The 27342-nt window shown below is 34.0% G+C and overlaps 2 protein-coding genes across 9 annotated transcripts in view; one reads left to right on the forward strand and one right to left on the reverse strand.

The window, feature by feature from the left end:
* LOC134535557 (centaurin-gamma-1A) overlaps window positions 1-27342 on the reverse strand; it is a 487893-nt gene that overhangs the window by 37065 nt on the left and 423486 nt on the right. For 2 of the 4 annotated variants that reach the window (XM_063374734.1, XM_063374735.1), the window contains exons 8-14: window positions 25372-25525; window positions 22698-22794; window positions 22414-22556; window positions 21795-21922; window positions 17701-17818; window positions 9906-10023; window positions 467-679 (exon numbers count right to left, since the gene is read on the reverse strand). In XM_063374734.1, coding sequence (XP_063230804.1) covers window positions 467-679; window positions 9906-10023; window positions 17701-17818; window positions 21795-21922; window positions 22414-22556; window positions 22698-22794; window positions 25372-25525 — 971 coding nt within the window. The remainder of the gene's footprint in view (window positions 1-466; window positions 680-9905; window positions 10024-17700; window positions 17819-21794; window positions 21923-22413; window positions 22557-22697; window positions 22795-25371; window positions 25526-27342) is intronic. The other 2 variants (XM_063374736.1, XM_063374737.1) reach the window with 1 other exon arrangement.
* On the forward strand, window positions 912-7962 carry LOC134535559 (uncharacterized). Of its 5 annotated transcripts, none has more exons than XM_063374741.1 (6): window positions 912-2411; window positions 3778-3987; window positions 4111-4382; window positions 5568-5704; window positions 5800-6003; window positions 7160-7962. In XM_063374741.1, exons 3-6 carry the CDS (start codon window positions 4281-4283, stop codon window positions 7383-7385), a joined length of 669 nt encoding a protein of 222 aa, XP_063230811.1. In that variant the 5' UTR covers window positions 912-2411; window positions 3778-3987; window positions 4111-4280; the 3' UTR covers window positions 7386-7962. The 5 variants fall into 5 exon arrangements, 4 of the variants coding, with proteins under 4 accessions (XP_063230811.1, XP_063230812.1, XP_063230810.1 ...); XM_063374742.1 differs by having other exon boundaries at window positions 912-1739; window positions 2269-2411; window positions 3778-4382; XM_063374740.1 differs by having other exon boundaries at window positions 3778-4382.

Below are 27342 nucleotides of genomic sequence, written 5' to 3' on the forward strand. Positions count from 1 at the left end.
ACATATGTATAACAAACACTTTTTGGGGGGTGAGGGGGGGGGGGGGGGGGAAGGTAAATACTGTATTAAGGCTTCCGTGAAATTAGACAAAAAAAAGTACTGAAGTGTAAAAGGTTGGTTAGATTAAGTCAGCTATAATATTTATATGTAAAATGTTTGTTTCAACATTTATCATTAAAGAAAAAATAAAAGGATGAAACTTTTAAAAATTAATTTCCCACTCAAATTTTGGAAAAGTATGTCCCAATTTCTCCTCTTCTGGAAAATCAGGGCCCCACCCAGCTGTAAGTAATTTTGTACAGCTGACAATTGTTATATATAGATATATAATTTTTTTTTATATTTCTCAATTATTTTCGTACTGCTTCCAATATGAATAAAATATAGCTGTAATGTCAACTTCAAAATTGTCCCTTACATTCGTTGGTAACAGATAAGAAACAAATGTGAAGCGAAGAAACGTGACCTGCACACAGCGTCGATGAGCTGCTGGCCCAGCGGCACTCCCTGGCTGGCCGCGGCCAGGAACTCCTTGCTCTCGTACTTGCTGCGTATCCACCGCTCCTTCTCCTCCCGGCTGGCGCTGGGCGCGGGCTTGGTCCTGTTGCGCGTGCTCGCCTCCCACACGCTGTTCGCCAGCGCGTTCCCCAGCGCCGTCATCACGCTCAGGTGGCCGGGCCTGGGGGTCACTCTCCGTACTCATCATTGTGCATTGTGCATTGTGCATGCTTCACAACCCTTGTCTAGCTACATTTTATGGTGAACATCAAAATAACTGCCTTTTTTTTAAAACATCACAAAAATTAATTAGCTCTCAATTTACATCCCTGAATATTAAAAAAAAATAGTACATCTAAATGATATTCAATGTGCTGCCTGCTAAAAAGGCCTTAACCACTGTGTTTCTATAGTCCATCCACGGTAACCTCCTACTTTTTTAAACGAACCTTTGAAAAAACACACCAGGATGCAGCATGTTTGGTTCGTTTGCAAAAATACTTTCCATCATATGCATATTAAACATGCATTAACACTAAATTACCGTATAATGATGTTAAATAAAATTTTACAAAAAAAGTAACTATCTATGTACAATATTATTAATATTAATGATCTCGCATGTGTGTAAATGAAACAGTGAGAGAAGTGGTGTGTTGGCAATGATTAGAACGAAATAGTTCCATAGCCAAAATATATATTTTTTGACTTTCCGCATGTATTTAAGAATTTGTTTGGGTATTTGTTAAGTTTGAACATTTTTTTAAATCTCTGGTGAAATAAAAACGTTATGTTAACGGTAAAAAAATATTACGTGCCGAAACCGTGGTCGCGCATTAATAATGTTAATAGTCACTTGTTTGTTTTCTCTTTCAGCCGTTTGTCTGCAGTTACGCCATATTGCAGTGTGTTTTAATATATTACTGACCGTGAAATAACGTACAGTTTGTGTTTCAGGATTTTGTGTTAATATTGTGTATTTTAACTTTGTTATATTATTTATTATCTACTATTGTAATGATGGAATTTGTTATCGTTTTGATATTTTGTGTGGTTCTTGTGATTGCTGTAATGGTAATTGGTTCCGGGATGGGGAAAGCTACTTCTTCGCAGCGTCAGATGGACATCATTAACGTCGCTCAGAACTTATATGTTTTAATCAGGAAAGGCGACTTGAAGAAATGTGACGTTACGCAGACGACCGCGTTTCTTCTCAACATCGCAAAGTCAACTGTTCTCAAGTAAGTAGGCTTTTTTCGTTTTCATGCACGTAAAAAAAATATTGACTGTGTCCTAAGTATTGTCGGCCTGTGTTTTAACTCACGAGGTTTTTTGTGTTTTATTTCCAATTTATAATTTTTGGTGTGAGACAACACCGCCATGTGGCGTCTCTGTTGAAAAGTTAACCTAAAATCATATTAGGCCTACTCAGGTCCTAACAATAACAATATAGGCACTTTCAAGTATTTTTATGGGTGTGATACACGTTTGTTTATAACGATGTTTATAAACTTTATGATAGGTTTAACTATAACATAAGGGAGTGATTTTATAATTTGCATTTAATTAGTTTTTCATCTGTTTGGGAGATCACAAAATAAATAAAAAAACACTTCATTAATTTCGTGGACAAAGTCTGTCATGTTTCCATTTAGTGACCACAAAGCAAATATTTGTGACAAAATGCCATATTTGGAACACTGCCTAACTGCGTATTGTGAACGGGTCCCTGGAAAAGTGTTATGACAAATGTTTTTTTTTTTTGGTTAGGTACTACAAGAAAGACATTGAAGAAGTTTCAACACCAGGAAAAAAGAGGAAAAAAAGGCCACAGGAAGGAAAGTCACTTGACACAGTCGACGATTTCACAGTAAATGCAATCAGGAATGCAATTTACAGGATGTACGCTGAAGGTAAAAATTTGATACTGAAGAGTAGTTTCAATATCACTGGGGTAGGCCCTACTTAATTGTATTCATTTCATATATCCATATGCAGATTGACCGGTTCAGTTTTTTTTCCCGATATCATCTGTCCTTTAAAAATACTTAACATTTTTGGGTGGTTTGTTAGGTTTCTTTATTGATATGGTATTGATATATAGAATATTGTGCAACATATGAAATACGTACACGTCCTTTTAAGGTTAGGTTAAAGATAGAAAGAAAATTGTTACATTCTAAAACTACAAGTAATGTTTATATCGTTATACACAGTATACATATTAAATAACCTCAACTTTTATGATGTATCAGAAGGTTAAATAATGACTATTTCCAGTATCAATAATATCCAGTTGTGCGCTTTAGCAGTAATTGGTTACAAATTAGTGAGTTGTGGTCTAAGCAAGCATGGTTATTAAAAAAAAATTGGGATACTTAATTGGCTAAATTGTACTGTGTGGCAGGGTCCAGTACAATATATATTCTATTGCAAAATAGTGTCATGCCCCGCCTAACCCTTTAGAAAATATAGGGGTATTGTTATTTTATAAACAATAGGCCTACTTAATTGTAATGAAGTATCATATGAAAACATAACTTAGCCAGACAAACTGTGTGTTAGTGTATGAAGTAACAGAAGGTTATAAAACAGTAAAAGTTTAGTATCGCGTATCCGATTCGATACATTGATCCTGATCGCATGATCCTGCAAATATTGATCCTGTGATTGATGATGCTTGCTTTTCTAATTTATTACGTTTAAAAATCCTGTACAAAACCAAAACTAAAAACCTGTGATATAGTAATGAGTTATGATTTAAAGTTGAATAATAATGAAAATATATATGTTTTATTAAACTTATGATAATTATTCTTGCTATACCACAATATTTGATTATGTTCAGGATCTTTGATCTGAATAAATGAAAAAAAACATGCACCACACGATCAATAGGATGTACAGGTTCATGCATAAAGATCTAGGGATCACATGGGATACACGATACAAAACATTTACCTATAACACAGTGTAGCGCTTGTAACTTATTGATTGCTAAATTGAATGCTGAAATACTAATATTTTACACAACTTCAATACAAACGCGCAATATAATCATCATATCATTGCAGACTAAAATACTGCAATGTAGAATTCCTCTAAGCAAACTACAAAATTTAAATTAATTTAAAAGTATTTTTGAAATGTAAGTTTATTAAAACTATTTAATAAATGTAAATTGTGCACTTAAATTATCTTCTACGGGGTTGTGGTTTCGCTTAGTTTTGTGTACCTCTGTTATTTCATGTATTGTTAATGTATGCAATAAATTTACAGGTTTGAATGTTACAGTCGACACCATTTTGAAAGAAATCAGGGAAAGACAAATAGATTATTATGGTGGAAGATCAAGTCTTCATAAATTGTTAAAGAAGATGGGATTTTCATGGACAACTGTTGATGGACGAAAAGCTTTGATAGAGAATGAAAACATAGTATTGCAGTGAATAGATTTCTTGAGAAAGTATAAAGAAGAAAAAGAAAGAGGTGCCAATTTCATATTTGTTGATGAAACATGGATTTTCCAGAGAGGCAAGGCATTAATTTATTTGAAAATTTGTTCTGTGGTCCAATACAAAGTATTTCATTTCCATTTCATATATTTTTCAGGAACTGTATCAAAGTCATGGCAGGACAAGAGTCTACAATCTGCGAAGAGACGTACTGTTGGAGATGGTAAAAGGTTTATTGTTGTTAATGCTGGAGGGCGCACTGGCTTTGTGCCAGGAGCAGGATTACTTTTTGTTTCAGGTCAGAAGACTGCAGACTACCATGGCGAGATGAATGGGGAAACTTTCTTGATGTGGTTTGAAGACATGTTGGTGCATCTTGAGGAACCCAGTGTCATCATAATGGACAATGCTTCATATCACAGCACCCAGGTGTGTGCAATGGTAAAGCAGTGTCTTTTTATTGCTCAAATTGTAATGTGAAAAATTTACATGTGTTTATTATTGTGTATAAGTACGAATATTCGAGACTAATACATTTTGCCAGCAATAATTGTTATCTTAATAGTATGCCTACACTACAGTTTTATAAACTATAATGTTTGAGCTGAAATTGATTACACACACATACACACAGATATATATATATATAATGTAATTGAATTACATCGTAGTGCAAACTAATTTAGTAGAGGGTTTGAAATACCAAATAAAATTTTTTTATTGCAAATAGCATTTGAAAATGACATAATTACTTGTTTGGTAAAAGGACCCACTTTATGAATGCTCTGTTGCCCTACTTAATAAATTAAAATAATATTTTCAAAAAAATTTCTAGTCACTAAACTAACATGCTTTGTTAAATTTAGAAATTCATTACGACAATATGCCAAAACACATGTTTGCTTTGCATAAGTACAGTAGAACCCTGTTATAATTTGTTTTTAAGGGGCTACAAGAAAAAAAAACATAAGCAGGAAATTCAATTTAGTACTTTTTAGTGTGGATTTATTGCCAATGGACTCAACAAGCTGCATAAAGATATATTTGATGCTCCAATTTGCTTGTAGCAAGCCAAAAACAATTTTTCTTTAACATCATGGTGCTTCCAGCTTCTATCTGCTTTGTCTTTACTTACACATTGTCTCATTGCTGTAAAATTGTCTCATTTCTGTATAATTGTCATAATTCACGACAGTGTTTACAGTGGAAATGCTTAAGTCCAGTTCTTTTGCCACTTGAACATGTGATTTAAGTGAATACATTTGAAAACACACAGAATGGCTAAAAATTTATGAATTTATTTGTTTTCCAAGGGTGTCAACAGGCAGTTAACTGCTAACATACACATATACATAGACAGTATAGACAAAGGCTTTTAATTTTTTTCGTCTTCTAAAATTTTATGAAGTGAACATTACAAGCACGAAACGCATAATTTGTGAAACATTATATCCAGGAATTAAATACATTGTCCTTATAGGGAAAATATTGGACTTGAAAAATAATACATTATAGGCAGGAAAACTTTATAAGCAGTAAAATTGTAACAGGGTTCTACTGTCATGAATTCTTATCAGCTACTTGAGTATTTAGTTAAATGTTGGCATAACGTAGGTTGAGAAAACACCTACAACGAACTGGACCAAGGATGCACTGATCGCGTGGCTGGAGAAGAATGAGATAAAACATGAAAATAATTTGTTGAAAGTGGAGCTGCTGAGAATAGCTAAACAAAACAAGCCCCGAATACGGTATATTATTTCGTTTTTTTTACAGCATTTCTTTAAAAGTGAGATAGTTGCAAAAAATTACGTATACGCCTTGTTCTTTAGAACACACTTTTCAGATATGAGGTAGACGAGTTGGCTCGTAACTATGGCCACGAAATTCTACGACTCCCACCCTATCACTGCCACTATAATGCAATCGAACTAGTTTGGGCTCAATGTAAACACCATTACAATAGTAACGTGGGGCGGGCCAAGAGATTTGACAATGATGCAGTTGCAGCCATCTGGAAAGAGGCTCTTGATGCTTCCACACCAGAGAGGTATTTTCATGTTGCATGACCAATGGGGTATTCCTTTTGAAGTAGAAATTGTTTTATTTTCCTGTAGAACATTCCTCAAGCTTCAGCAAAACCCTTACCATACATTTTTACATAATACGTAAGTATTGTTGCCTAGCAGCCTGGTCCTACCATTCCTTTTGATAACTTTGTGTGCTAGTGTGTGTATAGTGTGATTATCATTTTGTGTATATTCATATACCAGTAATACAGTTTTAAAACAATTGGTAAAAATAAGTGGTTTGAATTTGTGTAGTTGTCGTTTTGAAAATGTGTTGCATGTATGTGTTTGTGTTCGTGTTTGTGTTTGTGTTTGTAATTTTATTCCCATGTGATTCATACATATCTGTGTAGTTTCTAGATCTAACAGTGGTGACTTATTTGCAAGGTTTTATTTTTTTGTAATTGCAGTCCATTTGCAATTGTTTCATTTCCATAAATAGTTTTGTATTTATTAGTAATTGTGATATTACTTTCTGTTATGCTTAATCTTGTGTCAATGACTTTAAAGTTATGGTGGGTTCAGTGCTGTAGGCAGATTTCAATATTCAGATAAAATTTCAACGTAGAGAATTTTGAATATTTTCATCTAGCGAACTTGAATAGGTATTTACACATGTAGTTCTTGCACATTAGTATTTTCAAAAGTTATGTTATTATAGTGAAATACATATACAGTAAATCATCAAAACTATTCAAAAAATTAAATTTTCGCTATATCTCACTGTTTTTGTCTGGGACAAATTTTAACCAAAAACAAACACAAAACTTATGAAATAAATATTTTATCATATGCATTGTAAGCCTTTATTGATAACATAGAAAATATTTACAGCTTTATTATATCTTGAATAAACCACTATAAATTTTTTTTTTTTCAGATAACATAAAACAAAACATGTTACTTCAAGTATTAAATAATAGCTTTGATAGTTGAGGAAAACACATTAAATGAGTTTTGTTGTGTTTAAAAATAGTTTCTTGTGGAGTGAGTTCAAAATTGTATGTAATAAAGAGCATGCCATGCATTGTTTACTATGCCGTTTTGACAGAAACAAACATATTTTGTTATAGAGTGGTTTTTGCTATAAACAGGTCATTTATATAGAGGTTTTACTGTATACATTAATTTTTTTAGATGGGCGAGGTGTGTGGATCACGTGGAGAAGCTAATTCAAGCAGACTGGGAGAGAGAAGTCCACATAGACAGCGGCACCATTCCTCCACTCATCATCCACCTCGGCAAGGATAGTTCAAGTGAAGACAGTGACAGCGAAGAATTTGAGGTTACGACACAGCAAGTAGATGGAGACAGTGAAGTACTGGCAGTTCCTCTTGATGATTTACCCGAGTGTTCTTATTGAGGTCTGTATGTAATAAACACCTGGGCAACTGTAAGTATTGGGGTTTGAAACATTTTTTTTCTTTTATGCATTCCCATTAAGTATGTTGATTACTGGAACTTTATGTATTAACTTTATATTACACATATTATGATAAATTTATAATAAATTTCATTTCTGGATTCGTATAGGTGTATGTGAAACATTTTATTTTGTTGTGTGTCTTCATTTTTCAGTGAACTTACTTGGAAAACAAAAAGCCAGTCCCCATCCAGGGCCACAAATAAATAATGCATATAAGTGGTATAGAAATTACTGTCAATTCTTTACCACAATTTTACTGTTCATAAAATTATGATTTTGTCTAATAAGTATACTCAGGAAAATGTATATAACCATATTTTTATTTGTGGCCTTAACCGGCAAAATGGTAGGGGTTTATTAAATAAAAGAAGAAAATTCATTTTTAAATGTTTTAATCTGAATTTGTTAATTTTATTAAACCTTCAATCCTTAGTCTTTTCCAGATTGCTTAGATGGACAGCCATATGTATAATTTACAATACTTTTTTTTCAGATGCAGAAAACTGTGTTGAACTGTACTAAAGGATGATATTTATTGCTTACATAAATGTTGTAAATTTATATGTTCTCCTAAAAATTTTCTTTAAATTATATGTTATTTCTTTAGCTAACAAACTTATTTTTTAATATTTTTACCATTGGGTATCATAAATGTTATGAACATATACATGTATACTTAGATCATATTCAAATTACTTATATATATATATATACATACATATATTATATATATATATACATATATACATATATATATATATATATATATATATATATATATATACATACATACATACATACACACACACACATTGTTTTGACAGCTGGTGATTGTAAACAAACCATTTGACATTTGTCACATGGCAATGTTTTTGTTTACATACGGCGGAAGGATACATAGTGACATTAAAGTAGATCCGGTGAAAAGCAGGGCTTCAGAAAAGTAGGAGGTTACCGTGGATGGACTATACATCTCGCTTGTCTGTCATACGTTTAATTGTTTCAGAAAACAGTGTGCTGAAAGTCATAAGCACCAAAAAGTAAGGCTGCTAAAAATTTTACAGCAATGATTAACATGGCTGCTCACAAGTAGTGAATTAGGCTATTATTTTTCCGTGACGACAGATTGAATGAATTGATTGGATCAATGTCTCGTCCACATTGATGTCATTGGAGATGAGGGGGGTAAGATGAGAAAAGTGTATCGATGGAATGAATGGGCGGGGAAACGGGAGAACATTGTTAAAATTTACTAGCTCACTGCAACATCTGCCATACTGACCCATTTGTGAAAAATTCAGGCTCGAATCCACCAGAAAGAGAACCTACACTGTCTTGGTAGAAGGTGATGGTGTAACTACTCAGCCACAGTGATGCCCTTAAACTATGACAGGGTTGCTACAAACTTTCAATTCTGAACATACCTAATGCTGTCAAGTTTACCAAACTATTCCTGTCCTTTCGGGCTATGCTCGTAACTATGAACAAGATGAATTGGGATATAACCCAAATACTGAAAAGCATGTCATAACACTGTATAACATAAAAATGCAAATTAAATCACCATTTAGCACCTAAATGCAAGTTAAATCAGGCCAAAAAATTAATTTGAATCATAAAAGTTAATCTTTTAATGTTTGAAATTCAAGGAATGTAATTATTCCCAGAAAAAATTTGTACCAAATGCACGGAACCGAAAACTTAATTTAATTTATTGTACGTCTCTTACTGAATCACTTTCAAACCACAAATGCTCACTAATATATATTTTTTTTCAAACTGTATCTGTTTAAGATTTTAACAAAAAAAAAATTGTGTTCTCAGGCTTTCACGGCCATTGTCTGAAGTAGCTTGGATTCTGGGTTGTAGCCGTTACCTACTGCAACTGGTCCCTGATGATGGTGACTGCAATGTCAACCGAAACGTTGGTGAATTATTTGCCAAGGACACTGCTACAACCCAGAAGCCAAGCTACTTCAAAACAAATTATTGTAAAAATGCAGCATATAAATTTTACCACTACTTTGGGAGAGTAAGCATTACAAAACAGCTTTAATAAAAATAATTACACTGAAATCCTGTATTTTACACAAGAAACTGGACTAAAAATAAAACCATAAAATATAAAATCTTAACTCTATCACATAAATACTTTAAACCCCTACCATAATGAAAGATTTTTCTTTCAATAAAGAGAGGGCATTTTTATACATTCTATATGTTACAAATAGTATTGAAAGTACATACAAGGAATTTAAAATTTTTATTCAAACATAAACAATGGTTATGCAATTTGACTACAAAGATGAGGTTAATGGTCAAGGTGTTGTGGCTCCTTTGCACCACAAGGTAACAAAAAAATACCATTTGCACGTGTGAAGAAATCAGTTCGCAAAAAAACAGAAAATATTTTTTATTTGAAACACAAGCCAACACTGACAAAAAAAAAATACTTACGGCCATTCGTCGAGGTCTAAAGAGCGAACTCGGGATATGTGGGAGCCGAGGTTCCTGTGTATTCCTGAGCATTCTATACACATGAGCACCCCAAGATTGAGGCTGGCCCAGTCTGGGTCTGGAACACAACGACACGGCTCCAGCACTGGCACTTACGACGCAACAACTGTAAGATTTGCAGCAGGTTATATGACACAGGTAAGAGCATAAAACACAATGATGAAAATAACTGACACACTTACCAAACAAGTCATATTAAGCTGCTCTATTTAAAAAAAAAAAATCATAATTGAAATAAGTGAACTGTAAATCTATCGCTCTCGTAAACAGGAAACGATGTACTCATGTGAAAACTCACAATAACGACAAACTTAGCAAACTAAAACATTGACAGTGGAGTAATTGGTCCTGAGTGCCAACATTTAAATACTAAAACCATTTTTAAAATACGAGATTAACCAGGAGAAAATTTTTTATGATGAAATAACATAGAAAAAATGCTGAGGATTATTTTTAGTGAAAAAAAATACAAAATAGATTTTTTTAATTGTTAAAATTTTACATGGACAAAAAATTTAACATAAGTATTGAAACTATGTACACAGAAAGGGCAAAAATGTGTCTAAAGAAAATCAATAGATGAGTACAGTACCTAGTTTTAGTTTTCGTAACAAAGTTGGCAGTAACATGCAAATGTTATGCCGCACATTCTATGAACAGCAAATAATAAAAATGTGACTTAGCATAACTCCTGCCCTCTCCTAATAATTTTTTAACTACAGGAGAATCCCGTTATAGTGAGCACGGTAATAGCGAGAACACGGCTATAACGTGGTCTTTTAAAGGAATTTACGGCGTGATCGCGTGAAGCGCGCCTTGGTTATTTGTCTGCTTTATCTCCACCCCTCTCGTTCGCCACTAGACATCTTGCCGTTGACACCTGTCACATTCTTCAGCCTTGCAGTCGCCACCTTAAGTGCATAGCTTTAAAAATAGAATCCCGTCCTTTCTTTCTTTTATCAAACTTCCACTTGGCTTCAAGGCCAAGGTATGCTTAACTCGAATAAACCAAGCCTTTGAATCATTGAATATATATAACGTATAGAAGTCGCGAGGGGATACGATTTATTCTGCCGGTTTTGGAATCAAAACTGAGGTAGTTGGAAGCTCCCCCGCCAGACAGCTCTGCTTTCAAAAAGAAGGCACTCGAGGTTAGTGTCATTAACTAATGTAAAATATTTCATTGTCGAGCTTTAGCAAACGACTTACACACGTGCAATCACTGACACGTATAGAGGGAGGTTTATAAATCAATGACTCTTTAGAAAATGTACGTGTTTGTTTCATCATCTGTGAAATATGTAAAAATATGATCGTGTAAAACGCAGAGGAATGATCAACTGTCATATATCAGGACTGAGATTATTTGTAAGAAAGGTTTGTTGAAAGCTTTCAAACTAGCAATAGTTCTAATGAAGGAATAAATAGCCCAGTCAAAATATGCTAACATTTCGCTCGTAGTCAAATTAAATCCGATATTTTTGTTACACTTTGCACGTATTTAGTAGTGTCCAGGGGAATTAAAATCAAAAGTCATGATGAATAGGAAGTGAGGTAGAGTTAGAAACTAGAAAGGATTATAAAAAAAAGGCATTTGTTTTTTATTTTTTAAAAAATATCTCGTAAATGAGTAACCTTAAAAGAAAAAAGGTTTTAGTAAAAAAATGAAAGAGTAATAAAAATCCTATAAAAGATTATTTTCACTTTTACATTTCTACAATATTGTTTGAGATAGTCTCACTTAAAAAATGAGTTTTTTTATTTAACTTAAACCTTTTTCCTATAGCAACTGACCTATATATTTGTGAACCGTGTCTCTCGTATGCCAAATGCTGTCACTTGACTTTACAAGATATGTTTCAGCTAGAGTCCATGATGACCCCATAATTCAAAATTTTTACATATCAGGGTTACTTCTCAAAGAAAAGAACTGATAGAGTTTGGTCAGACAGACCACAGAACAGACTTAAATATGTAACATGAAAATTGTTGGAAGCGTCACACGAGGACAAGGATTCACTGACAAGTTCTTGAGCGAGTGGACCTTACGGATGACTGCAGTTGCATCTGCTCATTATTGAAGAGTTATGCGGTACTAATTTTATATCTTTGAACAACTAGATTTCTGACAATATCGAAGAAGTAGGGATGCCACAGATTAATATAAGATCTCTGCTTAGCTAAATAATCACCCACCATTTCCTGGATCACAACAAATCATGTATATAGCAACTGGACTAGTAGGGGATGCCACAGTTACCTTTTTCAATGCTATAGTAATTGGCAAGCAATCAATACAGAGTAATGTTGGAAAAATTCTAATCAAGCGTTGTCACGAAAAGATCAAGCTCTCCCTCTGGCAAATATAAGCTACACTATTACTTTCAATTGTAATAGCTCATTTATCATTTGTTACTTTTCCAGAGAATAACGATAAGTGAAGAAAAATAGGATGACTTGATCATGTATATGCAGTATGAGTTGGCTCCATTTCATTTAGCTCTCTTTGACGAAGCTGGGATACGCAAAACCAGGAAAGCAACCCTGTACATGTTTTAGGTGACAAGGGAGAATTTGGACTTGGAGAACCCTGACTTTGTTCTTAATGGTGGATTCTTACTACACAGTCATATAGCTGATAACAGGTACTGATTCCTCTATTTGCCCAAAATATGTCAATTACATTATCATTTCCTATTTATCATGACTGTTGATGTGATATTCCGCGCAGACCACTGAACAATTGAAACACAATATCATAAACATCGGATTGAATTTGAGCACATAATATACTTTGACTGGGCTGTTTAAATGAATACCTAATTTTTAGAATCTCAATATAAGTGTCTTCCAAGTTAATTTTTTTTCTGGATACATAATAAAATATTTTGGAATTTAAATTGTTCATAACTTAGGTAATAACGGTAGAATTCAAAGCATTTTAAACAGTTTTATCTACTTAAAAAAAGTACTGAGGTGGTTGTGTGGACCAATTTTTACCACGTTTTTGTTTTTATTTTTGTATAAAACAAAAGTTCGAACTTATGTTTTTCTTACACTAATCCACTTACAAAGTATGTTCTCTGGTAAATAAAAGCAAAATTTTTCACATGACATTTTTTGACAGCAATCATTAAGCTAGATACTAACATCTTAATATTGTAAAGTAATAAACAAAAAAATACTAATGCAGCTGCAGTCTATCTACTCACAAATAATTAATTGTTTAGTTATTTCTTAAGCACATTTTGCAATCTATCTTAAAATGTTTGTTGAAACGCTTGCCAAACAAATGAATTTTATGTGAAATAGACGACGTATGTAATACTTGGCTAAAACTTTGCGTTTATTAAAATTTACATCGAAAATTAACTAGCGTTCACTCGGTTTTAATCAAAATGAAAAAAATTAAAAATATGTGGTTGCTGTAATATAACTAGTTTTTTAAAGTAATTAAAACGTGGATATTTTAAATATAATAAAAAAGAATTCTTTACTAATTCATATTAAATAATTAGGACTTTCCTCGCATACTCGCGTCAACTTTTTTTTACACAGTATATAACTGATAAATAATGTAAAACAAATTGGCAAGTTATAATTCACAACTTCCCTGTCATTATTTTTAACTGGAAAACGGAACATTGATGTGCCTCGTGAACTGATCCTCGTATTCTGACAAGCCGTGTACGCACCTATTTATCCTTCAGAATGTTTGACATTATAAAATTATCAATGCGAAATTAAGTTAAAATAAATAGGTATTTTACTTTTAAATTAAATCATATTTTAAACTCAACACTGACTAGGACTGATACAAAGTTCTTAGGAGCTAATTTTCACGTTTCTAGGGTACACAATCCCTCCATACAGTGATCCCAGTAACTGTCTTCTCCCGGGGTTTCGTGGCTCTCAAAGGCAGTGGTAAGGAATACTTATCGTCAAGGTCGCCGAGCGGTGCTCATACCAGCATCCCATATGTGGGAGGGTGAAGGGAGGTGGCATGACTGGCTGGTTAACGTAGTACGCCCTAAGACCGCTAGGGGCGTACGCTGTCGATACCCAGCGATTGAAGCGATCGCTGCGACGGAGCTTCCTACTACAACAATTCTTCTGCGAAACCGGACAGAAAATTTAACCTGGGCTCGCGACTTCTATACATTATATATATTCAATGCTTTGAATATACGTATACTTGTACGCATTTCTTATTATTTAGAAAATAGACAAAATCTATTTTTTCCCACCATTAAACATAACAATGCGCCCTTTTTTAAAATAAATGCTCTTAATTAATTTGTTGGGATATTTTCATTAACGAATAATAACATTGTTTATAACTATGTTAGGCCAAAAAAGTCAGAGCCGTCTTTATACTTGTTGCTAATTGATCGCGTTAATAATACACAAATATTTATAAACTTGTTTGGAATTATTTCAGTCGTGACACGTTTACAAACACGTCACGTTATTTATTTTACTATCTGACAAATAGTAGGCACTACCGTATTTATTTCCGAATCGCTAGGACATTTTTCTTGTTACTTTTGTTTCGGTCAGTTGTTGGGGTATCTGTCCGGGAAGAGGGTGGTGATGGTTTGAGTTTAATCCCAAATTTATTTTCAAAAAAAGTTTACAGGGTTCTTTAAATGAAAAACGTATAGTTTTCCAGCGACTATTTCGTTTGAGGCGTACGTGCGTTGCCGCACTCCTGCTTTTTTGTAAGGAATTAAATCGTCGCGCTACACTAGCACTGCCTGTTATGTACATCCTGAACCAACATGGTCGCCAGGAGACAGCCCGCGTCGACAATAGATAGCAGCACAATGCTGCGTCAGCCGCGGGCCAAGTCGAGTAATCGATTGTGGGCTAAGATGCTATACTTAAGTCTACGTGGCGTGGTACGGTATTCTGGTTATTTTGACGCAATCTGTGATTGCATCCGTACTTGTGGGGTATTGTTTTAAAGAGAATTCACACATCTGCTCACATAAATTAAGATTTCGTTAATATAACCTGTTATTTTCCAATTATACAGGTTTAAAAACAATTTTTATGCTATTTTCGGTAAATTTTTATTTTTTGGGAGCCAAAATCTGTCCAATTCGGTTATAGCGAGGACACGGTTATAGCGAGGATCAAACCTGGAACCGTGACACCTCGCTATAACGGGACTCTAGTGTAGTTTTGTGTACTATTATTTTTTGTTCATAATTAATATGTACCTACTCATGTTTCTTTTGTTATGCATAGGCATTTCAAGTATTTTGATTGCCCTAAAATAAATATGTATTAATCATTATTAATATTTTGGTTGTGTTTTACATACAGTTGGGGGTATTTTTAAAATTATTTTATTATATGACTTTGTTCTGGTCTGTTAACACGCATATGACTTGCATCTGTACAACTTAAAGTTCCAGAAGGTTGAAAAGAAAGGAAGACAGCAATGGGACACACTGGTGTCCTGAAGTAATTTTTTTTGTGTATCTAAGAAATGTGTCGCTGGAAAACCAATCATGTAGGCGCATGACTGTGCAGCAAAAGCCGAGAAGGTTCACTGGAAACTTTTCAGCCACCTAATCAGAACTAACCATGATTTAGTGTGACATGAATTTCCAGAATTGAAGAGAACAATTTTTTTCAGCCACACACATCTTCCATACATGGTTATTATAAAGGTAGAAACTTTCAACTTTAATATTTCAGAGTAATGAACGACAATGTTTTAATTTATGGAATTTTTTTTTGGAATTGTAATATGTGTTTATTCTCTATGACTTTCTAGCAGTATGACATTTAACACATTTCTTTAGTATTTATCTTTGTATGATTGTTATAATGAATTTTTATTTACCTACTAAAATTTGTCATATAAAATAATTTGTTTCCAGTAACGCAGTTGTACAAATATGAACTTGTTACGTAGGTTTAGGATTGGTCGCTGATGTTTTATTAGTTTCGGACAGCGTAAAATTTATTTTGTGTTAATTTAAAATATGTTAAAATCATTGCCAAACAGATAAACAAGAAGGTTCAAATTGGTAGCTTTTAGTTAGTTCCTGAACGTTGCAGGAAGCAGTAATTTATTTCTGACACCATAAATTGGAATATAATTTGACCAAAGCCAATGAGTTTCGAATTTCATAGAAGAAAATTATATAAATTGGAGCTTTCTTTGTTTCAAGGAGAACTAACTACATCCTGAACTAATGTTGGAAACATTAGAATGATGAATTGTATCTATACGACGAGAAACTACATGATGACATACAAAGATTCAGAGTAATTTGAGATTCAAAATACATTTGGAAAAGTTTGAAAATATGAAAATGTGCGCACACGTGAGTGAGATGTATTAGCATACATGATATTTAGATTGTAGAATGGAAGATGAAGATTTTGTGGTGTTAACTTTGTCCCAACTACCAATCAAATATCAACTTAAATTCATCAGTAGGCAATTTACGAGTATCGTGGAGTTCAAAGAACATCTTCTTGTGTATGATAAAACTTGAAAAATTAGAGTCAACGCGAATAAAGAACATTATGAACCTCATAATAGTCAACCTACACTACTGTATCTGAAGTAGCAGAACAGGAAGTTGGAGAATACAGGTGAATAGAGAAAACCACAAGCAAATATATTAGGAGTTAACAATTATAGGCGTAACTGGTATAATAGGAAGTAACAGAATAGGAGAAATTCCTGGAACTATTATGACCAGAACTGAAACATAAATAACAAATTATATTTGCCGAGATAAACCAAATGTAGGAACAGCTATGATACAACTAGCACCAAATTAAACTGGCAGGAACAATAAGCACCTAGGAAACACATCTACTTGTTTATCTACATAAAGGAATAACGCTAAGCCACCGCAGTTTACATTCAATGTGGACAGTGTGCACCAGTGTGGAATCCTAACACTAAACTTATTTTCGAAAATTCTTTGAATAAAACAACACAATGAGGAAATTATCCATAAAACTTTCCTACGAACAATGGTAATTTGACATCAGCATAGCCACCACAGGAAGTGACTAGTAGTTCACAACATCAAGGTTAGACCTGAAATTATGTATCTGGTTCTGTGTTGTGATTGGGTGACCACGGGGTTGCCTCCATTTGTTTATAACTTTGTAAAGGAAGGTAACTGCATGGTGCAAGCCAGTTGTCGCTCAATTGTTTCAGTGTGTCTGCAACTCATGAAATTTTCATGATAATTCTGTGAGTGATAATTTTAAGATATACAGCTGAAACTATGATTGGTATGAATTGGAAAAATGTTGTCATAAAGTAGCTGGACAAGTTTAAGAACTATTACTTTGAAAAAATATATATATATAAACTATTCCAATTAACAAATTTTGATTGTAAGTCTGAACTGTGACTGGTAACATAATTTTTTTTTTTTAAGAAAAGTAATAAACAAATGATGTTCAAAAACTCTTTTATTTTCCGAAATAAAAAACTTTTCTCCGAAATAACTAAGTTTGGTTAAAAGATGTAACTTAAAAATAATCTTAAAGTTCTTGAATTCAAACATAGAGTTTTTGAGTAATTTATTACAATTTTGGGTTGCTTTGGCAAGTCAACCTGGAATGTAATGAGTTACGAATACAGAATGCAATAATTTAAAAATGGTCACTTAATTGCTGCCAGCCTATTGTACTCACAAAATAATAATATAACATAATCAGACAATAGAAGACCTGACCAATTACTCACTCGCTGCATCACAATCAACACAGTGACTGTTCCCTGGAACACGAGTCCTTATCGACTGGATAGCCGTCGTGTCGACACAACTGTTCAGCCGAGACTTGGACTTGCTGCTCTCGTTGCCCTGCAAGGGAGACGACCACAGTTTAACATAGGTACGGCGGCTGTCCTTCACATCACATCTCCACCTACTGCAAGCCGTTACCACAATTGGAACAGTAAAACAGTTTTTTTTTAATAAAAAAAATATATTTTTTTTTGTTTAAAGAAGTTTTTTTATTATGTTAGTTATTTTGGTTCTCACCATGTTCAAATGAAAGTCACACAACATTCCGTTTTCTGCCATTCATGGTAAACCAAAAAACTGAACTGAACTGAAGTCCAGCAAATCTGAATCTGCACATCTGACTGGGACTCAGCCACAGAAAGGGTATTTCCCCACAGGAGGAGGATTCTCCACACAATGGGTGCTTCCCACAGAATGGCGATTTACAGTACAGTCAAGGATTTCCCACAGAATAGGAATTAACTATTTGATATTTTTAATTTTAGAGGAATATTTAGATAGGTATGATTTACAACTTACTCAGATAATTTAAATAATACAATTTTGGTTAATATATAATTTTTTGTTCCTGTAAATCACAAAACATTAATGACCAAACTTTTGTTGTTATTAGAGAGGAATTAGAATTTTCATTAAAAAAAAAATTAAATAAACTATTTAAAAATACATTATTAAAAAAAAAAAACAATTTTTTTATAAATAAAAACCTTGGTTCAAACCATAGTATAAAAGAAACAATACTTCATAATAAAGACTATGCATATTATCTAATGTCAATATTTTCTCTAAGTTTAAGTATTTTGTCCTCTATGATTTTTTAATTTTTTTTGTAATCATTTATATGTTTCAATGTTTTTATCTCTGGGTATTTGATTTTGTGAAAACAGTTTTGACTACCAATAAAAGAGTTTGTACCAAATTTATTTTTGTTAAATGCTATCAGTTACATGGGTACAACTTTGTAATGTCAATCACTGGTTGTTTAATTTTCACTTCAAAACAGATCCACTTATGTTTTATTTGTGAAAAAAGAACCATCATTAGTTACATTAACAGAAAAACATTTGTGAACTGAACTCGATGCTTGAAAATATATTTCGGTAAATATGTAGTGTACGGATTAGCGCCAAAAAAAATTGTACAAATATAAAATAACTTTCATTATATGCTCTTTTACGTCCTCTTTTCATAACCGCATGCGGGGATAAGAAATTCCAAATACTTTAGGAGATATCGAATTTTTTAATTTTCATATTTGGGTAATATTTGTTAAAAAAAATTTTAAATTCCAAAAATACCTTTATTCTGTGCTCTTTAACTTCCTCTTTTCATTAAACCCGGCGGAGATCAGAAATTCCAAATACTTTAGGAGATATGGAATTTTTTAATTTTCATGCTGTGCACTGATGCGGCATTCAACGGGAAGCCTACGATTCACTCATCCTTCTGGACATATCCGAATACTCACGTTGGCAAGCCTTCTTTTCTTAAAATTAGCAAGAAGTAATTAAAAATACTTTAAAACATTGTGGATGGTTGGTTATATTAGGTAAGTATAGCTACATTAAAAAAACTGTAAAATCATTTTATGGTTGCTTAGCAAATAACTTTTTAATATGTAGCTATCCAGCGCTAGGAAACCGTTTACATGATTTCACAGTATTTTTAATGTAGCTATCCTAACCAAATCAACCATCCACAATGTTTTAAAGTATTTATAATGTAGCTAACATAACCTAATTGACCATTAGTTTTCATGAGTTGCATATTTATTTAAAATAAACAAAAAAAAAAACCAAAGATGCACGATCGGGCGTTTGCCTCTCGTCTGTTGAAATAAGGCTTGCCAACGTGAGTATTCGGGTATGTCCAAAAGGATGAGTGAATCGTAGGCTTCCCGCGTTCACCATTGTTGCTTGTTTACAAGTATGATTTTTTTTTTTTTTCGTAAAAAGAAAATTACGTGAGTTCCTACTGTTCATCCTTTTTCCCGGTTTGTTAGGTCAGGTCAGCTACATTATAAATACTTTAAAACTAAACAACCATTAAAATTAATTTTTATTATTTTTAATGTCCGTTCAGTTTCAAAGTATTTATACTGTAGCTGACCTGACATAATCTACCTTTGTCCCGTTTTGTTAGGTCAGGTCAGTTACATTATAAATACTTAAAACTATACAAGTAAAATTAATTGATATTATTTTTAATTTCCGTTTATTTTGAAGTATTTATAATGTAACTAACCTTACCTAATGGAAAATTTCTGTTATTTAGGCATTCACGCACACACGGCAAAATATAAAATTGCGTCTGTTGAATGATTACACAGGGCTTGTATTGCAAAATAAGAACGGCGATATCTCCAAAAGTAATTGGAATTTTTTATCTCCGCAGGCGGTTATGAAAAGAGGACGTAAAAGAGCATATAATGAAAGTTATTTTATATTTGTAAGATTTTTTTTGGCGCTAATCCGTACACTACATATTTACCTATATTTCTTCAAGATAAGTTATTTGTGAATATATCAGCTCGTCCACAAAATTTTGAAAATCATTTAAGAAGAAGGACCACTTGAAAGGATTTCTGAATCAACGAGGATGGAAGGATATTGCTGTGTTTGAGGCTTCATCGAAGTCCAGCCTGAAATAATTCCTGAACAAATCCTGAATCAACGTGGAAGGAAGGACGCTATTGCTATTGTCGAGGCTTCATAAATTGCAACAAACGAGATTACTGAGCAACTACCAGACCAAAATCTTTGAAGGAAGTATGACCGAAGAGGCTGTATGAATACTGATCTAGAAGTTGTGTGAAACCACTGGGGCAATGCCAATCTCAAAACTAGGATTACCATTTTATTCAATGTGTCAAAACAAGGTTAGTTTGTTCATGTGAGTTCAAAAATCTCCCTATATATGTCAGACAAAAGGACGTTATAACTACCCTTTATATCATTCAATTCAATTCTCATCACAAGTTAGTACTTCATGTTTAAAACTAAACTACAAAAATTACCATCATTGTAATAATATTCTATCTAGAAACGTAGATTATTCCAAAAATTCATGGTCTATGTATGAATTTGACCGTTGCAAATTTTATCTGTCACTAAGATTAAAAGTTATTATAATTTCACATTGAATTTTTTTCCTTAAATTTTAGAATTTTTGAAATATTACTGGTTAACTCTTGGTTTGAACTAATATTGGTTTGGTACTTGATGCGAGTCACTGTCTGTAACTTTCAAATTCATTCATCTTAAAACTTTTTTGTGTTGTACTAGATTATTACTATGTACTTATTACACCATACACATAGTTAATGTATTGTAAAAGTGATAAATGAGTTTGATGATTATACAATGTTCACAAGACACACTACCATTGAATTAAGTTAACTTGTATGTTATTTACACAATTATTTTTACAATGTGCCCAATGATGTGGTCACAATATAGTAAAAAGGAATTATTCAATGTTTCATACTATAGTTTATCCATATATATTTTTTAGCCATGATTTTAAACCATTGTGGTTTATATCAGCCAACCCTGGTTCCTACTAACCTCAAATAAAAAAAAAATTATACAATGACATCTACTACTCTCAGCAATCGCACAACTAACAGATCTTCCTAATTGATGTAAGAATACGTTTGCATTATGAGCTTCTGCCACAGCAGGATGATAATAAAATGAGTTTAAAAAAGAAATAGCTATAAAAAATACCTAAAAAAGCTTATCTATAAGGGAATGTAATAAAATATGTACTGTCTCACAAGCAAACAAATTCACATTCACATTTTTACCAACCAAAAACAACTTAAAATGAACAACTACTACTTACATATAAACTTCTAAAATTTATTGATTTCTTAATGATTTTTAGTGTTCATAAATATTATTATACTATTATCTGTTATTTAAATATTTTTTGTCAAAATTTTTAGTGATTAACATGAATGCATTAATTAAATTACATTTATACAGCTTTACGTTAAGTCAGACAAAAAACCAATCAGGCCAAAAAATACCTGTAAAGAGTTAAGGATTTGCTGTTCGATTGCCATAACCCACTCATCTCTTTCTTCAGAGCTTCCTGCCTCAAAATGCCACTGCTTATTGTCCAACGAGACAATAAAGAACTCGTAACCATCAGTATCTGAAAAAAAAAAAAAAAAATCATCTTATGTAAATAATTAACAAAACCAAAACAAAAGTATAGCAATTACCTTTGACTTTGTATGGGCAACCATGTGATATTTAATTTGAGTACAAAAAAATAAAAATGTATAAAAAATTACAGCTGGAACATACAGAGCTTAGATAATTTAAGCCAATTTCCTAATCTACTAGCAATGATGGAATGCCTATATATTATATTTCAAATGAACATATGCTTTCAATTACATAACACCAAAATTATATCATTTCCAATGCCGAAGTTGCAGTACATTATGTTAACTGCACACGCGTTTAAGATCCGCAAGTGGGTATTTTGTTACACACTTATGAAGTACATGTGTACGTCATTGCATTCACAATATGTTACTCTTCTTTAGGGACTGCATACGTCATACTGCACACTCTCATTCTTGATAGCTCGAAGCTTGCGCGAAACTATACGACGCCCGAAGCGAAACGGGTACATACCGTCAAATTCCAGGTTTCGCATTCCACTGCTTTTCATGCGCCTGTGCCTCTTCTTCACATTCGGTGTTTCTATCTTCCCATCGGTGCCGTTGAGCAGTGCCTGGGAGACGGAGCTATTGGAGATAACCACTGCATCTTCGTTACTGTACAGAACCCACACACACCTTTAGTCGGAGCGTCACAGCACTTGGGGGGTGGAGGGGTGTGTCGTGCTCTCGTCGGGGGCTCTTGTCAGCGTCAGCTGAGTCAAGTAAACTCGAATAATGATTCTCGTCATCACTGACCTGGCGGGCTGGATGACTCTGGACCCGGGCTCTTTGAGCAACTCGAAGGCTGTCAGCAGCACTTTATCCGTGAACCGCTTCTCTTTGTTCTGGTAGCCTAGAACACACGGTCATTCATCGCGTCGTGTTCTTCAGTTTGCACGTGAGGAGTTAACATAAAGAAGTTCTGCAGAAGTTCTAATTACACACTGCACAGTGTTCCAATCTTCAATCATAATTCTTTTCTTTTTGAGGGTGAAAACATTGGATCATTCAAATATGTTGAAGCGTACAAATTTTTGTTATAATGTTATAAATGATTCATAAGAAACAAATAAGAAATCATTTATTTCTGAAAAATTTTTGAAAACTGGAAAAATTAAAAGTAAGTCCTCGATTAATGGACACTTGTATAACAGACATCTTTTATAAAAGACACTATATTTTGTTCCTTTTAATTTGATTAACGGATTCCAAACTCGTTACTGAGGACATTTACGTGCTGCAACTTATGAACAGGTGGGTTTGATTCTTCTTGAATAACCTGTTTGTACACTCTTAACCAAGTGCTGCATTTTTAGACACGTGAATAATTATTGCATGCATGCAGAATGGCTATTGAAGAATGATGCAACTATTTTCAAAGTGTGTATGCATATCTTTTCTCCCAGACCTGTAAAAAAGGAGGAAGGCATGGCGCTAATATTTACGATGCGGGTGACAAAGAAAATGACAGCTATCACACCACTTCCACCTGCCCAAGAGTCCCGTTATGATGAGGGAATCCGTGCCGGATGGTGATGTCACAAGCTATTCTATTCCGAACAGTTAAGTCCTTAGTCGTTGTACTGGTTGTGTGAATTCATGGCGGTTTTTACCCTAAATGAATACAGATTAAGTTCTTATAGTTCATAGCGTTCAGTAAAAACCTTTTAATGTACACATTAAAATTTATGTAGCTTAATATTTGTCAGATTTAGGCTTAAATTATATGTCATGCAAAAATGGTTACGCAATAGACTGGCCGTGCCGAATCTCAATCAAAGTCATGTGAGGACAGCCACTTGTCACGCGCACTTTCACACCAACTCGTGTTCTTCTTTCTCTCATCTTCGCTCTTGACAAGGTCACCGGACATCTGTTTACACCCTTCATGCTCGCTTTATCCAAGCTGAGCTGCGACGCGTCGACCCGCCACGCCGCCTGGCAAGTCACGTGCAGGCAGTAAAGTTTTTACATCTAACGTTACCATTAATCAAGGAGTTACTGTAAAGTAAAAAACCAAGCCTGGCTCAATTGTTTACATGAAAAGTACAACAAAACCTAATTTAAGAGTTTTTGTGTTAAGTATTTAATACTTTTTAAAATTTTTCACAACTGTCAAAATTCAAAAACCTCTGAAATTTAAGAAATAACAAGCATAGATCCTGAAGCTATGCGCACCATATGTGGGCCTGGGTAGACGGCTCCCTTAATGTGACTTATTTTAATTTAATTTGGGTTTTATCACTTTATCTGTGATCTACAAAATAATTACATTAAAAAAAATATAGTTTCATTCTTTTATTAGAAAACAATGAGCTAGTCGGTCCAAAGAAAGTATTTCTTCCCTGGCATCCAATTCTCGTAGTGAGCATACATTCTTCAAGACCCTACAGACTGGCTTTATTTCAATGCTTCCCTAGTTTAGTTCGTTTTATTTTCCACTTTCTTTTATATTATAGTCTTCACACCAAATTCCTGGCATCCACTGTCAGCAATCTTCACGATGCAGCTGACTAGGAATCACTCCGCCAAGGTCTTGTGATCATATGTCAATGATGAATACAAAACTTTATTTGAAAGCAAGCTTAGTTACCTTAAATGTGTGTCAGTTATTTACCGTACTGATGTTTTAAAGGCATGTAACTTAAAATTGGCCGATTAAAATTTATTTCTATGTCCTTATATAAATTACAGGTCCTCATACTGAACATATAAGTAACAAATTCCACTTGTGTTGAATTACCTAACTCATGCAGTATTGAACCTAGAAACAGATATGCTTAAGATACGTGTTTTTTTAAAAAAACTTAAATGTCAATCTAATACACTACCCATAAGAATAACAATTGTAAATTTATTTCTTGAAGTCGACATAAACCATTTATCATTCTAAAACCTTTGTAGTCTTTAAGGTGATGAGGTTTGCTATCTGTGCACATGTTTTGTTCACCCATTTACATACAAAACCAGCATCTTAACACACATGCAACCACATGTGTTCCGAAGTAGCCAGTCACATTATTAGTGGCTGCACTGACTACAAACCAATATCTCAATGTTACCACTGACAATTAAGTAACATTGTGGTTTTTAAACTGAATTTTCATATAGTCGTAATCATGTCCTCTATTGCATTTGTGAAACGTTCTTTACTTTTCACTAAATAATAAACTTCCTCATAAAATGTAAGAAAACTTACTACAGACAGCAAACGGAAACTCTACAAAGCTATACTGTCTACATTAAAAATGATCCAGATCATATGAAGTTACAAAGCAAAAACATTTAAAGGTACAAATGCTTAGCTACATTTATAAATATACATTATGTATTTTTTGAGATTAGAAAAAAAAATCTAGTGATAAACAAAGCTGTTTGATATTAGAAAACAATATGATGCAAACTGAAACTCCAAAGGGTATGTACTCACTGGTGATGGCAAGTCCCGAGAATCCATCACTAATACCGTTGTTGGTTGCTGTCGCAGTGTTCATTGATTTTGAACCTCTGGGTTTTTGGCCAGGCACTTTAACTGTGACATACTGAAGAGAGATTTCTTTCCCATGGACATCATCCATGTAGTCCTGAAACAATATTAGAAGAAGAAAAATCATTAAGTGAAACCACTTACTCCTTTAGACAGACCTTTTTTTACCCTTAAGCACCTAGTCAGGGGTATGTGTGTTTTAGTATCGCCTCTAAGCACAAGACTGTGGACTAGTGCGCAGTCTTCTCGTCATGCACAGGGGAACAATGAGAATTGAGAGGTGACAACAACATTATATGGCGGAAAAATTAAGATAACGTCCCTTGAGTACTTTCAAGAATCTATTTTGGATGTTTCTTGCCTAAAAACTATTCTGAAAAGATGCTTAGCCAATTTCACTATTTTAAAAATACAGTTTTAAAAAAAAACTATTCATCTGCCCTTAGTGTATTCTTAAATGCTTTTCGTGAACAGACACCAATTGGATATCTCTAGCAGTTTTTACATTACAGTAGAATCCCGCTGATGCGACCCCTCACGGATTACGGAAAAACTGACTTATAAACGGAATGGTCGCAATAGAGAATTCGGGCCAATTTTACCCCCCCCCCCCCCCCCCCCCTCCCCCCAATTATAAAGTGAATTTGCATCACGCGAGTTCGGCTATGCTAGCCGGCTGGTTGTTATTTTCGTTCAAAACGTGGCGAAGGAACTTGTGTGGATCAGGTAGAAAACATTCGGCTATAAACGAAAGATATAAGAACAATGCTATCCTGAAATGCTGTGACATGTTTTTGGAGTAGATAATCACAGCGACAGACCGACAGGATGCGCTCCCGCCCTTGCCGTCAGCGATGTTTATTTTGACAGCTCAAGCAATTATCTTTTCCACGTCCCTTCACAGCGTAAAAAAAAGAAAAAACACGTGTGAATGGGTAAGTGAGGGGAAGGAGAGCGGAACTGCTGGCTGCGCATGTATCTACTCGCCAGTAGTGATGGGCAGAACGGTTCTTTTGGATCAGTTCCGTGAAATGATTCATTCAGAACGATTCGTTCATCTCGTTCATTTCGTTCTTTTCTGTGTATGGGATCTGGCTCTTTTATCAGGTCTCGTAACTCGTTCATCATTTAGAGTATTAGCTACGTGTTTTTGTATTTGAACATTGCTTTTCGTAGCCAGTGAATCACAGTTGCGTATATTTTATTACTTTTTAAGTTACACATATTAATATACCTACAGGCTATTTACACTCTAGTGACAGTAAAGTGTTTACATGTAGACCAACACATTTAGAGAAAATAATACAAAAATTTCATATTACTACTGCGATTCAGTATGAAGAGAGACAAATGAAGTACATTAATTAACCAAAAAATTGTAAGTGTGAACATTTGTAGTTACTTTCCCTGTTATTTTTAATTCATACGGGTTTTTTTTTTTAGTTTTTTATTTCAAAATTTGTGTATGTGAATGTGAAAAAGCAATTTTAAACCACTACTTAACAGTTGACATTTTCAGGTATAGATACATTTCATGTTACCCTATTTTATTTGATCAGTTATCGTTTGCTCTTGTGAACATGCGCACGCTGTGATTACTAATTCTTCAGACTCCTGACATCATGAATCATTTTACGAAGAAGGTACCGGCTCTCAAAGAGCCGGTTCTTTAAATCGCGAACGAATCGCAAGATTTCGTTCTCTCAAAGATTTGTTCTTTTTGAACGAATCGTTCACGAACGACCCATCACTACTCGCCAGTCGCCACTGTCTGGCAGCAGCGCGCGCGCGTTATGTGCGTGTGTGCGTGCGCGTACGTGTGCGAGGCTGGCGACCAGCAGCATTGTTAGCTAGCGAGAGTGTGACGGTAAATGTCGACCTTGAACTTGCACTTCTGCTTACTGCAGGGCTCGC

Source organism: Bacillus rossius, chromosome 8, assembly GCF_032445375.1.
Source record: "Bacillus rossius redtenbacheri isolate Brsri chromosome 8, Brsri_v3, whole genome shotgun sequence".
NCBI lineage: Eukaryota > Metazoa > Arthropoda > Insecta > Phasmatodea > Bacillidae > Bacillus > Bacillus rossius.

Bases quoted from the DNA above. Each gene is read 5' to 3' on its own strand.
- LOC134535559 (XM_063374740.1), top strand. From the start codon at position 4,281: ATGAATGGGGAAACTTTCTTGATGTGGTTTGAAGACATGTTGGTGCAT. The intron at 4,383-5,567 runs GTGTGTGCAATG...GGCATAACGTAG, and splicing joins CTTCATATCACAGCACCCAG to GTTGAGAAAACACCTACAAC. The intron at 5,705-5,799 runs GTATATTATTTC...CACACTTTTCAG, and splicing joins CAAAACAAGCCCCGAATACG to ATATGAGGTAGACGAGTTGG.